Genomic DNA, 16,020 nt, shown 5'->3' with positions numbered 1-16,020 from the left:
TTTATTAAATGTGCTTCAAAGTGCATCTCTGGAGGGTGCACTGCTAAATGTTAACTCGCAGAAGGGGGCTACCCGTTAGGAGGTCAAGCCATTAATTAGGGCATGTCCCCAAAGAGACTAATGTATTATAGAGCTGAGGCTTCCCCTGTGCGCAACTAGCATTGCTACACCCACATTTACACACACCCACACCCCAAGTGCATTCATATTTCATATGTTTTGCCCAGAGCTTCTATTTCAATGTCAAAATTGCTGTTGAAATTGCCTGCCACCCTCCCTTGTACCTCCATCACACAGTCAAAATTGCTTTCATCATGTCCACCCCGTCCATCTGATTCAGTCTCCTCTAAATTCTCGACTCTTCATCCAGCATGACATTAATGGCTGCAATTAGCTGACCAGCAGTAATACAGAGAGGGAAACAGACAGGGAGATTATGATCCTGTTTCACTTAACCCTGCGTTTTTCTCCATTTCTCCTCCCTCTAACATTCCTCTCCAACCATGTATATAAATAGTGGTGTTAATTTTAGTCAGTGTGATTGAGCTTCGTTGGTTCACAGTTTTTACCAGATTGGAGCTGTGAATTCTAACAGCTGTACACCTCAACCACAACGTCAGAGAAAATGTGTTGACTGGGGTGCATGTAATTTGGAGAGAAAGTGGCAGGTGAGTTGTGTGTTTGTTAAAATATGAGCACGTCAGTGACGACTCCGCGTGCAGGAGTTCAAACTTCACTTCTGCATTAGTGTTTGTTGTTTGTCCACTGTGGCTGCAAACTGCTGCAGCGTCTGCTTGTATGTGTCTCATAACTCAGCCAATCAATTACTTTGACTGATCAGTAAAACGCCCAAAGGAGAACAGAAATGCTAGCTGTGCTGAGGCCTGGTGAAGAATCTCAATACATCCGAGTGGCATTTCTCCTCTCTTGCCCGCCTTGATTTTATTGACATTGGTTTGAAAAACTGTACACAGAGGAAATTCTTGCTTAGCATCCTGTTAATCTTTGTGAAGCGAGAGGAATCCATATGAGGTGAGGAGATAAGGAAAAGCTTCAGACACAAGCAGCCGCCTTATTCTTTGCCCCTTTTCAGCTGCTCACTGGTAAAAACATGATTGGCACATGCAAGAGTTTTTTATGCCAAGCCTATGGTTCAAAATCAATGCAAGGCAGTGGACTAAATGTTCACTTCAGGGAGAAAAAGATTAGGATACAGGGGTAGCTATTAAAATGCACAGTGTAAGCTTTATCCTTCCCATAAAGCATTGCAGATCACACAGCTCCCAGGGGAATTCATTCAACGTGCACAAAAATAAACAGACACAAAGCTAAAACGCCAGTGTTGAGTCTTTATTGAACTTCTATGGTACAGAAAGACCACATTTCTACAGAAATGCTACTAAAAACCACAAGACTGTATATCTGGAGAATTGCACGAGCCACGCATGATGCCACCAGCACTATATCTGTAGTGAAAATGTGTGAAAGTGGGGATTCGTGTCTCAAAGCTGCTTAGAAAAGTTGGCAAACACAAACTGACATCCTGCTCTGAAAGGTTCTATAAGACGTCACTGATAGATAAAATAGACATTTATAAATAATAGATTTGAAGCAACTCTCACAGGTTTTCTTACTATATACATGCAGATTCATTGGAGAGACAGAAATGATGCTCCTTGATGTACTACTTTCCTTTGGTGCACCAGACAGCTGATATACAGTGACTCAATAGTCGTACAAAGGGAAATGATGGTTTTGTTTTCCAGATTTGAGATACTTGGCTGTCAGGTGGGGAAAAAATCCAGTTATAGTAACATCAGTCTTTTGATCGCTTGTACAGTTCTCAGTTTCGAAGATGACATAACTGTCTTTGTTGCGTACCGTCCAAAACCTCTGGGAATCATTGATTTTCCACAGGAATGCCTCTTCTATAAGTTCCCATTCGGAATATTATATTTTGACCAGTGGAAGTACTGTATGCTTAACATAGCTCTCACAGTCCGGGAGGAACAAAGGGTGCTCACAAAGGCTCGACGAAAAGGTGAACGTCAGCCAGATAATTAAGAGAACAAATCATGAGGAAAAACTGAAACAAAACAGACTCCTCTACACACTGCAGAGGAAAACAGCCACACTATTTGCATTTCAGGCGCCCAAAGCAGGGAATAAACAGCAGTTTTTGGAGCGTGACATGTTAAACACATTGCCTGTTGGCTACAGCCGTGCCAAACAGCTTTGTGAAATACCCCGTTCAGTGTTTGGAGATGTTGAGAATGGCTTTTTTTATTTTTTTTTAACCATTTACAAGCCAGATACAAGCCTGCTAAAGTGAACTGAATTTGAGTATTATTTCATGAAAGAAGATTAGAATTAATACTGATCAGCTTCACATGTGCAGCTAAATCACTGGAAACAGTTGTGGAAGCACAGGTAGGGCATTTCAGGGGTAATGGGATGTTGCATGGCTGTTAAACTGCTTGTTTGTGAATTAGTCATGGCAGGTTGAAGCGCGGAGCGGTTGGATAGCTTGGCAGCGCTTGGGGCCATACAGAGGATTGAAAACAGGGAGTAGGTTACAGTGACACAGAGCCACATAAAAGAAATTTACACCCTACACAGAGGAAGGAAGGAAGGAAAGGATGAACATCAGGGACGTGAGTTTGGGTTGTTTAGACGTCAGGGAAGCCGAGGAGCACTGCGATGGCTGGATACCTGGGATCCCTGAATTCATTTCACAGTTTCAGAGAAAATAAAACGGCGCTGCGGGCACACCCTCCGGTCATGTTGATGTTCCTCCTCAGGCCCCGTAGAAATGTTTACGGTATGGAAAAATAGTCACCTCAGAGGTTCACAACTGGGATCCTGACACAGCAAGAGACACAGAGAAAGAAGAGTGAGTGAGTGAGAGGAAGAAAGAAAGAGGAAAAAAAAAGGAGGGGAGGGTTGTGGGAAGCTTTGGGAGCCCTGATGATGGAAAGAAAGACAGAAGACGAGAAGAGAAGTGGAGCAGAGAGGCCTGAAGCTTGAAAAGTGGTGTAGATGCAAACGGAAAGCTGCATCGCAGGGGACTAAGAGGGCGGCAGGGGGAAGAGACGAAAGAGGAGGAAGAAGAGGAAGGTGGAGGAAAAGCTGATGGGGAGGAGGAAGTGAGAGGGAGCAGTGGAGTACAGCTCTATAATTATCCTGATTGAGATTAACTTTAAATACCCTCGAATAAAAGCATCATTTCATGGACAGCGGCTGGGTGTCTTTTCACAGGCCTACAATGACTCATCTGGAGAGGGAGTTTAAATCACAGATACATCTTACAGCAGCACCAACACTCCAGGCCTGAATACTCCTTGGAGAATAGCACTACGGTCCAATTATATTCTATGTACATCCTTACAATGCACGCAAAAGAAGTAATAAGGCAGCCTCACACACAAAGAACCAAACTTGAATCCAGAAGTGCACAAAGAGTCACACATGCACATCAGACTCATCGACCTACACACTCTCAGACTGTGCAGAGTTGGTGAGGCGACTCATTACCTCTCTCTGTCGGTGAAGGAGGAGGAGGTGCTGTGTAGCGTCTGCCGGCTGTCCTCCGAAGCGAGGGAACGAGGGAGTGCGAGGGAGAGGGGGGGAGCCACGCCACGGGAAAGCGGGGGCGGATGCTGGGAACAGCTGCGATCATAACTGGGAAAGAAGGATGAGGGAGAAGAGGCGATGGAAGGAGGCAAGAAATTGGGAAAAGAACGCAATAAAGAATGGATTAAGATAAAAAATGGAGAGGATGAAAGGAGGGAAAGAGTGAAGAAGTTGGAGTTTGGGAGAGACAGATAGTTCAGCAAAGGGTTAGAGAGGGAGAGACAGGTTGGAGGACATCATAAAGGGAGAGGTTGAAATGAAGGGAGACATGCAGAAAATGAAATGGAAAAACAGCAGAAGAAAGACAAAAGGCAGAGAAACACAGTCAGAGAGCATCAAGAACAGCCAAGCCATTTAGCATCAGCGAACACATTACGCTGCCACTGTGAGAGAGAATTAGTGCACTCATCGGACTCATTAAAACGCTGTCAGAGGGGAGAGGGAGGCAGAGCGAGAAATGGGGAAGGAGACGGGCGCTGAGGGGCGGGAGGAGGGAGTCAGAAGGTGGCGAGGTGCAAAGCATGCAACAAGGTGAGGAAACGGACAGAGGAGGGGGCAGGTCACTGAGGTGGCATGACAGTACCTCAATAAGGAGAGTAAATTATGATGACGACACAGTGGAAAGTCAAGCACGGGCTCTTAAGAATACTTCAGACACACAGCAAAGCTGTTCTCGCAGCCATAAAAGCCATCCTGCACCCTCATCTTCCCTCAGTAACACCTGTCTTCTTTTGGCTGACTCCCTCTCTCTCTGTATACACACAAGCACCACCACACTTGATAACATTAGCCACACTGACGATTTTAGGGCTGGCAAAATTGCTGAGCACATATGCTGCTCTTCTATAATCATAATGAACTGGACTGTGGCCAATTTTCACTATAGGCTATGATTTCAGTCCATCTGTACCCCCCTCCCGTTCATTCCACGGCACTTTCTCCATCTAACACATGGTGTTATTTACACATTTATGACACTGAAGCACGAGCCAGTCTATAGAGAGGGGCTGCTGACATTTCTTCAGTCTGAATCCCTGCAATTCTCACTTTTATAAGGCCACTTTGAATCCTCCAGGATGTTTTCTTCCGTGATGGGGGGCACTGAAGTAAGTTATCGAAACAACAGCGAAGGCCAGTCTCTGCAACAGAGAGAAAAGGGGGCTTATCATGTATCAGCTCACGGCAAGCTGGAGGATTATCCGTGGATCTGCAGCCGGACTGGCAGTGCTGGGAGAGATAGGAAACTGGTGAGAGAGATAAGAGGAGTACCGGCTGTGCAAAGTCAGGCAGCGATAGAGCACGGCGATGGTGATAACTGGAAGTAAGTGAAGAAGCTGAAGGTAGTGGAGGGGACAAAGATATTCAGAGAAGGAAGAAACCCTGAGAGTTGAAGGGGAAGGAAGCCTGAGGAGGAGGAGGGAGAAAGGGAGGGTTAGAGAGGGAGCGTGGGGAGATAATGTAGAAGTGTGGGAGCAAGACTGAGATTAAGAGGGAGTATGAAAAATGGGTATGAAGGAGAACAAATTATACAGATTTAGGCAATGAAATGAAAAATTATGATACTAAAGAAAAGTGGGTGAGATGAGCAGATAGGAGAATTACAGTAAAGAGGAGGGGAATAAAAGCATAGATGGTTGGAAAAGGGAGGAAGACAAAAAGAGAAGAAGCAGAGAGTGTGATGAGAGAAGAGGGGAGTCCCAGTGGTCAAATAAACTAGGTGTTATTGGTTTGACCAGCAAAGCGTGGAAGTGCTCCACTATATCACAGAGATGGCTCTCCATTTCCAGTTAATGGCCATGTGTGCAGTGAGCACTTCCTAGAAAGCCTGTAAACGTACCATGTACAAAACCCCAATGCTGTGTTTACAGGACAGGTTAACAGCTGATGGGCTGTCGAAGAGCACCGAAGCCATGTTGGTTCAGATGTGCTTTCGTTTCCCCCTCCCATCCTCATGGTTATACTGAATGTTTAATCATTGCAACACTAACAGCACTAAATGACACATCTGTGCCAAGTGTGACTTTCAGGAACACAAGTGTTGTTAATAAAGTCATTAGTAAGCGATTACTCAGCCCTCACTTTAAGAGGGGAATACGGAGTGCAGCCCCATGACGTAATCACAAACTACAGGTACACTGACAAGACGGACAGACCGACATGCACGTTATCAAGGTTTCATCTTGACTAAAACTATCACATCAGGCCCAGGAAGTTAAAACAAGCAAGTCTCCAACATTCAGTACAACATAACAAATGATCCTTCAGCTCTATTTAAGACTCTTTATAATCCATCTGACATTTCCTGACCGAATCTTGTAAGGCCTAACTCATTTAATTTGATTCTTTTTTTTAAAAACAATTAAAGTAAACTATTAATTTCCAGAACTCATGCTCACTACAGTTACTGTAAAAACCAGCTCAACCAAAAAGATCAGAACAAATGTAATCCAGTTCTACAAAATGGTTTCAGACTTTTTTAACTTTAACTTTAGAAATCCAAAATGCCATTAAATTAAACAACATATTCTACTGACGCTCACAGTAATCTTCACCTCACTGTGCATCCTCAAATTCAGAATTCATCCACACCATAACTGTTAATCTAAAAACCTCAGCCTTCCTGTTGTGGAACAAATGTACGGTTCATGCAGGGAAAGTTTGATTTTCATTCACTCTTGTCCACTTTACATTTCATACACACAGACAGAGCAGGAGAGATTAGGTTCTTACCAGAGTTTGGCTGTTATGATGACTGCCATCAGGATGAGCACTGAGGAGATGGTCACGGTGACGTAGAACTGAGGGTCCACTGTAAACACACACACATACACACACACACACTCATGCAGTTACTAATCTGACACCGTGACCATGTACGATTGTATCCAGAACAAAAGAAGAAACATGAAATTGGATGTGAGAGACTGCGGCCGTACGATGACGTCTTCCCTGTATCTCACAGTTTGACAGCGGCCAATTCCTCCCCGTGAGTGATGAGAACTTTATTAGGAATTCTAAACCACAGACACAGCCGGCTGCACACAACAGGGTGTCAGCCTTCACCCTGGTGACAGCTAATTCCCTGGAGGACTCCTGGCATGTGTGTGTGTTCACATGGCCACCTTTATTTAGAAATCCTTCATGTGCATCTCCTGATGCCCACCTTCCTCGGGCTCTGTTTCCTCAGCCTCCGTCTCTCCATCCTCCACTCCATCATTCTCCTTGGACTCCAGCGGTGTCTTCTCTCTGGGCTGCATGCTTGCCTCAGGATAAGGCCAGTCCTCCGACGTGATGGTGCTGGCCTCCTGCTGGTTCCCTTGCTGGTGCAGGTGGTCGGTTTCCTGGCTGGGGAGGAAGTGGTAGGTCTCATCCTCCAGCTGCTGGGTGGGACCCCAGACCACTGCTGTGACCACTGGAGTGACCTGAGTTGTGACGGACAGCTGGACTGACAGAGTGTCCGCCGGCTCCTCACCCTCGCTATCGTCACGGTTACAGGTTGAGGGCTGTGTCACCAGAGCAACCAGGAGGAGGGAGACAAGGGCAGTCAGACGTGTGACAGGAGAGATGGAGCTGGAAGAGAGATGGAGGAGAACAAATGAGAGGTGGTGGAGTGACAGAGAAGTTATCTGAGAAAATGTATTGTCCACAGGCGCCCAGGATGACCTCAACCGCTCAGGCATTAATTGCCAGCTATACCAGCCATCACTCAAAATGACATTTTTTGCATCTGCACCCCATACATCCCTCTAACACCTCAGACACTATCCATCTTACCATCTCTCCATCGCTTCGCTCTGTTCACAGAGACTCCGCTCCTCCGATCATCTCTCTCTGTAAGATAAAACACAGGGGCAAGAGAGGGAGAGAAAGGGGGAGGGTCCAGCTTTTTTTCATCTTTTATGCTCTCAGATACAAAGCATGTAAACATGGGCATCAGCAAATAGTACTGGCAGAAAGCCAACTCTGTCACCTTTTTTTCAAAAGACACACACACTGCTTCCCTCTGGATTTTTAAATTGAAAGCTCACTTATGCGCCACATGTTTATAAAGACTCCACATCTGCATGCAAAACAACCAGAAGTACATCGTCACTGTCTGTTCTATTCTTTCACACACATTTACAGTGCCCACACCTGAAAACAGCCCATTAATCATCATTAGAGACATCATGCATGAGATAACAGTCTATATGGCACTTTGAGCCGAGAGAGGTAACTTCTTATCTACAACTACTGCCTAAATGCCACATAAATGTCACTTAGAGACACACGAGCACACCGGGAGACGGACACAGACACACGCACTCCGACACGTATCAGTTATCATGCCTACCTCTGGCAGTGGAGAGAGGGAATGAGAGAGGGAGACAGAGAGAAAGGGGGAGATACAGCGAGCAACTGAGGAAAAAAAGCATCGGTTGCCTTAGCGACTGAGACATGTAGAGTCTGCTAGAGTACGAGAGGGGAGAGAGAGCGATGTAGGGAGGGCAAGAGACTGTAGGAAACAGATTTAAATGCTAATTATGTGTGTGTGTGTGTTTTTTTTTTTTTTTTTAAACGGGTTCAATTAAATGGACACAGAGGAAAAGAAATGAATTTGACAAGGCAAACAGAAATGATACTGAGTATGACATTAATAAGCTCATTTTGGAAGCGGGATGTTAAAAAAAAAAAACTCTTCAATTTGCTTACGAAAAAAAAGCAAGGACACCCCAGAGAGAAAGAGAAAGAAACGCAGACAGCGAAAAGGAGGAGGATAAAGGAATAACAAGTGGAATAAGGATGGAATAAAATTTAATTTACATTCATTGACACAGGTTGCACCAGCAGAGCGGGGAGATGAACTGGTGTTTCAAAACCAGGCAGGGTCAGATTAAAATAACAAAAAGAGACAACAACAGATGCAAATTTGGAGGTGAGCATCGCAGCGTGACAGCTTTATTTTATGTGAAAATAATATTTACATAGAAAACAATCTGCATATCACTCTCACACACACACACACACACACACACACTCACTTCCTCTATCCATATGATCCTCCTTCGACACTGACACTCAGTCTGTCACACTTCACTCCCCTGCACCCTCCTTCGCTGTCACTACTCTCCCTCCCTGTTATTTCTTCTTCATGGCTCCAGGCCGTGGTGTCCTCAGCGTGAGAAAGCAGCACTCACTGTAGAACACAGCGCAACCACGACCCGGACCCTCCATCCTCCGCACTGTCAGAGCGGCTGTCTTTACTTTCATCACTGTCATCATCATCCCTGTAATCTAAATTTGACAAGGAGGTCAGAAGGATTCGTCACAACACGCATCATCTAAAATTAACACGATAGTGTAATCTGCAATTCCATGGTTAGTCATTAAGCCTGTGAGTCAGTAAATGAAGATCTGAAGATGTGTGAAATTGCAGCGTGTGTGTGTCTGTACCATCAGTTTCCTCATCATCGTCTGTGTCCCCCTCTGATTCCAGCGAGCAGGAGTCCAGGCGAATGTCTCTCTTCACTGTGACGTCACCCCTGTAACATTTGCACCCGCAATTAAATAAACAACTCATATCAATAGAAGTGTGTGTCAAAACTTGTTAAATCCTTCAGCACATTATAAATCTCACTACAGCTTTATAATTAACTGTGCAATTGACCCCAGAAGAAATAATGAAGATTCAAATAAGGAATATAACTGAACAGTTTAGACTAAAAACTCGTTAACTGAGGAATGCTGACAGGTATTTCACAAACCTCTGCTTGCCAGAGCTAGGGAGCTGCTCCCACACAATGAGATCATGACCTCCTGTGACCCACCGGTGGTCTCCGCTCCCCGTGGTCCAAGCTGCAAAGCAGAGGATTCTAGGGGCATCAGGCCAGGTCAGAGAGGCCAGGTACCGACACTGAGGCAGAGCGAATACTGGAGGGTGGAGAGGAAGAAGGAGGTGAAGGCAATGGAGGTCAGCCGATGGAAACAAAGTGATTTCAATTTTTCTTAAGTTCTTATTGTGCTGTGATGCCCTCAGAGTGGAGTGGGTGACTTTACTCTGTGACTCACAATTTAGAAAGCTCGCTCCATTCGCCAGATCATAGCAGGAGCCAATTAGGAGGCCTCCTGTCTGGTGAACACAATCTGTTACCCCAGTGATGCTGCTGTGATTGGTCAGTCTGGATGTCGTTCCTGTGATAATTGGGCAGATGTTTGGTGGAAGGATTATGCAAATGTTCTTAGATCTGCTTTCCTCTTTCAATCCTTTTCTCCATATTCAACACACACACACACACACACATATCCACTGCCCATCTAATTCCGGCGCTCACCAGTCCTCCAGTGCAGGATCTTGAGCCAGGCTCGACCATAAGCCAGGAAAACTCTGTCTCCCCGTGGGCTGAGGGTCAGACGCCCGTCTGGCCCCCCTCCGCAGCCCGTCACCTGGCCACTCCAGTGGTGCAGCAGCCTCAGGGGATCTCGATCCGAACAGCGGTTCTCCCACACAGATACCCCTCCCTCAGCAGATCCGCTGAACACCAGTGGACCCTGAGACTGTACAGGGCACAGGAGACGTGGTTGTCATGGTGATCTAAGTCTTTACTCAGTGTGTGTGTATGCGTGTGTGTGTGTGTGTGTGTGTGTGACAGATAGAGGAAAGTAAGTGTGCAAACGTTTGCGTATGAACAGTTTTAAAATGTGCGTCTCTGTTCCACTGTTGGTTATAAATGGATTGTGCATGATAAACAACAAAGACAATGACAACGATGTGCTCCACTTTAATGCTTTGGGCATATTTTAGTGATTGCAAATTGAAAACAATGTGCACATACAGCTCTGGATTTCAATATTCATAAAAAGCTTTCTTTTCTTAAAATATGTACAGTGGGCTCTCAAAACCTGGCGGAGCTTCACAGCTACATCTCAACAAATATCTTTGATTTCCATTTGAAAACAATAAACAAGAAAAGCTTGTGTGAGGATAAGAATGTAGAAATAGAGTTGTTTGATTTCCTAAGAAGAAGCTTTTCCCCAAATTAATAATCAAGACTTCTTCAACTGCTTCAGACAGCTTTTACAGAGAGAGAGAAACATCAGTGTGTCAGTCCCTGAGGTCTTAAAAATAGACCAAAACTGAAAACATCCTGAGCATCCTCAGTGTGGACATTGTGTCATAGCCGGTAGTGACCCACCCACCTGGATGGAGGTGACTGCTTCCTGGTGAGCGTTGATTGACTGGCAGTTTTCGAAAGTGTGCCAACTCCAGGCTTGAACTTTCCCCCCGTCTGCGAGGTGACAGAGTGTGAGGTTAACATGTGCTGACAGGTGGCTGGCAGTCATTATGGTTGGTCACGGTCGACCCACCTGAGCCTGACTGCCATAACTGCTCCTCCATCTCTCTGATTCAGCCCAATAGCCCTGTGCTACACTTACTAACTGGCAGATGATGCCACTGTGTCACACACTGTCTACACATTAGTAAAGACATAACACATATTGGTATGAAATGATGCTTTTAGGAAGGTTTGCATGCATAGATGTCTGCTTTAAAGCACACAGCTTTACAGAAACAGATAAGTGATAAAAATACAATGTGATAAGACATCAAACTACACACAGACCTGATCCAGTAATAATGTAGCCGTCATCCTCTGGCACAAAGCAAAGCGCTGTCACAGCGTTGAACGTGTAGATAGACTTGACACATTGCCCTAAAGGTAACAGGAATATACTAATTTAAAAGACAAGACGCACACAGTACCACCACTCACACAGCCATACATTGATCATAATGCAAAAATACACACACACATTTCCTGCAGAGCCCTGAGGCTCTGTCCAAATATATGTATAAGGTGCATATCTGTGAATGTACATGTTTGTGTGGTAAAGCATACCAACGCTCAGGGCCCAGATCTTCACATAGCAGTCGGCTGAGCCACTCAAAATAAACCTCTCCTTGTCGGACAAAGACAGGGACCAGGCTGGCGGGAGGGCAAACACAAACCAAAGAGCGGGAGGGGACAGAGGATGAAGGAACAGGGATCAAAAAGAGAGAGAGAGTGAGATAAGGACAACAGTTAAGCTGAGCAGAAGCTGTAAACAAGTGATGACACACAATGTAAAAAGTGGAAAGTAGCAAATTATAAATATAATAAATATTAGTCAATGAGTACATAGTTTAAATGAGCTGCATCATTAATGTGCTGCACTGCTCGGCTTGGTATTTTAAGTTGTGGGGGGGTTAAGTGGTGAGGGAGTGTGGGAGGAGAGCAGGGGAGGCCACTGGAGTTCAAGTGATGGAAAGCTGCCTGCTTCAGACAGACAGTGAACTCTCTAAAGTGTCTACTGATGTTATCTCTCTCTGGGGTTGATCTGATGAACTGCTCCTATAATTACCAGACAGCAGGACACAGGCATTACTCAGCGTCGCTGGGCGAACGCGTAAAGACGTGGAGATGTGTGCGTATGTGTGTGTCCTCACCCAGCCTTTTGCAGTACTCAGGGGGAGGTGCAGACAGACAGGTTACCCCGCCAGTGTGGCCCCCCAGATTCTTGTGCTCCGTTGCTGTGGGAACGTGCCACACCTTCACTGTTGTGTCTCGGCTTGAAGGAGCAAATGTGTGAATGAGAGAAGGGTAAATGTTGGTTTCCGAGACTTGGGAGGTTAGAGTAAGGTTGACATTCGCTTCAAAGTAAAGAATACAGCATATTTATGGGGAACCAGACTTCACCTCTCCTCAAATCTACAGATAAGAGGTTCTAGGGGAATCGTGAGAGACGTTGACGAACACAGGCAAAGTTAAAAGGCATTTGACATGAACCACAAGAGATTTGAGCCAAGCGTTCAGGGTGGGGAAGAAAAACAAATATGTCAGACAGCGAGGGAAAGCGCAGAAGCATATTAAGTGATAAATTAAGTGAAATGTTCACTTTATGCATCCATTATGCAAATCGCAGTTTCTTCGCTGCCTCACCTTCCAGAAACCACCAGGTTGTCAACGGCAACCACGCAAGTGACTATGTCATTGTGACCCTCCAGCAGCCTCAAGCGAAACTTCGCCTTCTCCCAAGACGCTTTGTGGGATGTAAATTCAGCTTCTGTAAAATAAATGATTTGTGCAATTAGCAATGTTGACTCATCAGCACCCCAGCTTGTTAATCTACACACTTCTTCAATATGGATTAGTCTGCCACTGCGAGGCGTGGGGCTAATTTGGCCTCAGAGGATGCAAAATGTGGGTCCTGTCTTCGGGGAAGTAAATTGCAAATGAGCCTGTTGGTTTTAACACAGGGAGCTACATGAGCTTGTTAAAAGTCCTCAGGGCATACATGTATAATCTGATTTTAGATGTTAATCACAAGTTAAGGTGCTGCTTTGTACTTTTAACTGCCTGCGATAAACTGTAATGAATCTCTACAGTCACTGTTCGTAATTATCCCACCTTCCTGTTGCAGTTGCTGCTCCTCGTCAAATCCCGGACAGCCTCCTGACAAGTTTCGGCAGTGATCTGACACCTTGGCCGGCTCGGTCCTTCCCTGCTGTTTGCCTATGCCTGCTTCCACTCCCGTCTCCCTCTGCCTGGCAGCCGGTGCTGGCGTTGCTTGAGCTCTGGACTCCTCTTCTCCCTTAAGGATCTTGGAGGCTGGAGGCGTTTGTGATGGAAGGGCCTCAGGGGCATCCTCCCTGTGCCAGTGCAGAAAGCAAGAGCTGAATATAAAATCAAGATACAAACTGGAAACAACATCCTCAGTAACAGCGAGCATACCCGTAGAGCATCTCTCCAAGTCCCATACAAACAAAACAGTGCTTAATGATCTCCTAGTCTGTGTATTAGAAAGAGTAAATGTGTTTCACTCAATCTGATGTTAATATCCACACGTGCTGATTTCTCTGATCCACACAAAGGCCTGAGGGGCTTTAATGGGGAGGATGACATCTCTGAGTGGTGTTTACATGACACATAACAACACTAGAAAGTTCCTATTTTTTTAAGTGTGACACTATTTAACCCCCAGTGTGTTTGGATAGACATACAAAAAACATCAAAGGCTTCAAAGTGAATGTTGTTGCTTTTGAAGAATTATGCTTGTCTCCATCTGCCCCCCCCCCCTTGCTGGTACCTCTCCCTCACTTCCTTACACTTGTCTTTTCATCTTCTCCTTTTTTCCGTCTCCCACAATCCCCAGAGTTTGCTGCGGGCCAGAAAGCTGCAGCTGAAGCTCAGCCAATCTGGAACGCAGCTCCGCCTTCCTGGAGATCTGAGAGGGAAGAAGGCACGAGATTGGTTGTAAACCAAACTACTAAATCCACAAGTTGTTTATATGCACAACCAACATACTCGGCCTGTCTCGATTTATTAGACAACTGGCAACTGACAACATACGGCGTACCCCAGACTGATTGAGAGCTATGAAATATGCATGAATAAGTGAATTAGATACTGTATCTCAACTTAATGTCAAGAGACCGTTCTTGTTTTAAAGGAGAACTCCACCAGCTGTCAACTACTACTCAGCCTGAAGAAAAAAATGTAAAACATCTTTTGTGGCTCTAAAATCTGTAAAAATAATCCTGTTCATGGCATCAGGGTTGTTTCAGTTTGGGATTAAAGACGACAGATTTTACACAGAAATCATTGTGACATTTGCCAGGACCAGTTTAAAACCATGCTGATGGTTTACTATCAAAAACACTTCTGGGGTGCATTGTGGGAAATGTAGGATGAATGATTTACACACAGCACAATGAAAGTCACAATATCTGCAGCTTCAACTTTGACCAGTGCTAAAAAAAACACTTTTGTGGACAGTTAAGAACTTAAACTTAGACTTAATTTGGTTTTAGTAAAGAATTATAGATGCATTGTCTGCAAATTGTACAAATACTTTGTAGGCTGTAAAAGTCCTCTCCTCTTCATGTGTTAATACTGAGTTAACATTAATGTATAACTGTGTAATCATCATTTATTTGACTTGAATTAATTACAGATCCTGCCTTTACTATTATTCTATATTCATGACTTTATTTAGGAATTCATCACATTTTCTTTGTAAAATATGCCATGAGCAGTGAGTGAGAGCAGTGTGTTCTGCCTATAGTCTAAGTCCTTGGACGTTTTCCTAACATTGAATCTGTCTCTATTTCACTTTATTAAGAAGATAATTCAATGTAAAAAAAGTACAATATAACTTAATACTTTGATTATCTTATTATTTGTGCTTGACAATGTCCAACTCTAAGTTAGGAATGAATTGTGTGCACTGTGCCAATGACATAACTCTCAGCACAGCATCACTCCCAAACGTGGGGGGGGTGTCAACGCTGTTTATGCATTTCATTTTCTTGTTTCTAAGGAGGGCTAAAGAAACTTTACTCATCTGGCCACAACTTACACTTTCAGATGCCCTTTAACAAACGCCTGACGTTCCTGGTAATTATTTTTTTTCTTAAACACTCTGCTCAAAGTTTAAGCTTCTGATCTTTTCAATTCCTGGGGCAACATCTGTCAAATGATTCACTCCACCATTATTACTAATTCATGTTAATCACACGTTTTCTTCTTTACATGAACACTGTTATTTCAGGTCTCAACAACCTTACTTTTTAACCATATAATAAGCATGTGACTACCTCCTTAGCTACTCTATTGACAGTTTTTCGACGTGTGTCGGCTGACACAGAGGACATTTATGTTTAATACTTATCCTTTGGACTAAATCAGTGTGTGTGCTGCAGTGTTGCTGTTGTCACACCTGAGGGAAATCTATTCAGGATTTGAAGTCACACAGGTTACACAAAGAGCACAGGGAAAATAGACACATGAAGAGTTTCTGTACCTTATATCTCTCCTCTGGGGTCAGACTGATTTTTATTTCCAGATTTTCAATCTGTCTTAATTTCTTCTGCAGCTTCCTCACCTCCCCCATCTGAAGCTCTGGCCTTGTCTAAAGCTCCGCAGGTTAAACTTCCTGACTCACTCTCAAGTTTTCAAAATGTGTCAAACACAAAACAGTGTCTTTATTTTAAAGACTGGAGAGGATTAAACACATAAAGAAGCATCCAGCGGCTCGCTGGTGTGTAGCTGAGACGTGTCGCCGGATGTTGACGATATCATAAATGTGTGTTTACTTGTCCCTACAGCGCCATCATGTGACCATTTAAGTATGGTGTAAAAACAATAAAACACCTTAAATATACTGATCTATTTGTTTGCACTGAAGCTGATATTATTGTGTATGGTTTTACGTGTTATATGTAAAGTTAAGTCACACATTAAGAGACAAGAAAACCTTTAATCACTGAATTAACAGTAAGGCAGTGCTGCCTTCAGGTGCTACTTGGTCAGCTCGTATATTCGGCCTCCCCAGGAGTACAAGTGAAACATAAAAAAAGGAACAAACAAA

The 16,020-nt window shown here is 44.3% G+C and overlaps 2 protein-coding genes across 6 annotated transcripts; both read right to left on the bottom strand.

The window, feature by feature from the left end:
* Positions 1–79: 79 nt before the first annotated feature.
* pianp (PILR alpha associated neural protein) lies at positions 80–8,800 on the bottom strand. Of its 5 annotated transcripts, none has more exons than XR_003299552.1 (5): positions 7,408–8,800; positions 6,797–7,203; positions 6,364–6,442; positions 4,681–5,111; positions 80–2,862 (listed from the first exon to the last, which is right to left on the bottom strand). XR_003299552.1 is itself a non-coding variant. In XM_026370645.1 (5 exons), exons 1-5 carry the CDS (start codon positions 7,416–7,418, stop codon positions 2,841–2,843), a joined length of 666 nt encoding a protein of 221 aa, XP_026226430.1. In that variant the 5' UTR covers positions 7,419–8,800; the 3' UTR covers positions 80–2,840. The 5 variants fall into 5 exon arrangements, 3 of the variants coding, with proteins under 3 accessions (XP_026226430.1, XP_026226432.1, XP_026226431.1); XM_026370645.1 differs by lacking the exon at positions 4,681–5,111 and adding an exon at positions 3,535–3,681; XR_003299551.1 differs by lacking the exon at positions 80–2,862 and adding an exon at positions 3,552–3,681.
* On the bottom strand, positions 7,412–15,715 carry si:ch211-154o6.3 (uncharacterized protein LOC563854 homolog). Its single transcript, XM_026370567.1, has 14 exons — positions 15,454–15,715; positions 13,757–13,875; positions 13,059–13,300; positions 12,591–12,714; positions 12,098–12,219; positions 11,511–11,597; positions 11,235–11,324; positions 10,810–10,898; positions 9,945–10,167; positions 9,682–9,804; positions 9,378–9,543; positions 9,067–9,155; positions 8,811–8,907; positions 7,412–7,464 (listed from the first exon to the last, which is right to left on the bottom strand). The coding sequence occupies exons 1-14, from the start codon at positions 15,541–15,543 to the stop codon at positions 7,455–7,457; spliced, it is 1,671 nt and encodes a 556-aa protein (XP_026226352.1). The 5' UTR covers positions 15,544–15,715; the 3' UTR covers positions 7,412–7,454.
* Between the last annotated feature and the right edge of the window lie 305 nt (positions 15,716–16,020).

This window comes from Anabas testudineus, chromosome 16 (assembly GCF_900324465.2).
Source record: "Anabas testudineus chromosome 16, fAnaTes1.2, whole genome shotgun sequence".
NCBI lineage: Eukaryota > Metazoa > Chordata > Actinopteri > Anabantiformes > Anabantidae > Anabas > Anabas testudineus.
Note: the sequence above shows the minus strand (reverse complement) of the source record. Positions and strands in the feature narration are given on the sequence as shown.

Bases quoted from the DNA above. Each gene is read 5' to 3' on its own strand.
- si:ch211-154o6.3 (XM_026370567.1), bottom strand. From the start codon at position 15,543: ATGGGGGAGGTGAGGAAGCTGCAGAAGAAATTAAGACAGATTGAAAAT. The intron at 9,805-9,944 runs GTGAGCGCCGGA...CAATTATCACAG, and splicing joins GATCCTGCACTGGAGGACTG to GAACGACATCCAGACTGACC. The intron at 9,544-9,681 runs GTGAGTCACAGA...TCCACCCTCCAG, and splicing joins TGGAGCGAGCTTTCTAAATT to TATTCGCTCTGCCTCAGTGT.
- pianp (XM_026370645.1), bottom strand. The intron at 6,443-6,796 runs GTGGGCATCAGG...GTGTGTTTACAG, and splicing joins GGAAACAGAGCCCGAGGAAG to TGGACCCTCAGTTCTACGTC. The intron at 2,863-3,534 runs GTAATGAGTCGC...TTGCTGTGTCAG, and splicing joins TCCTTCACCGACAGAGAGAG to GATCCCAGTTGTGAACCTCT.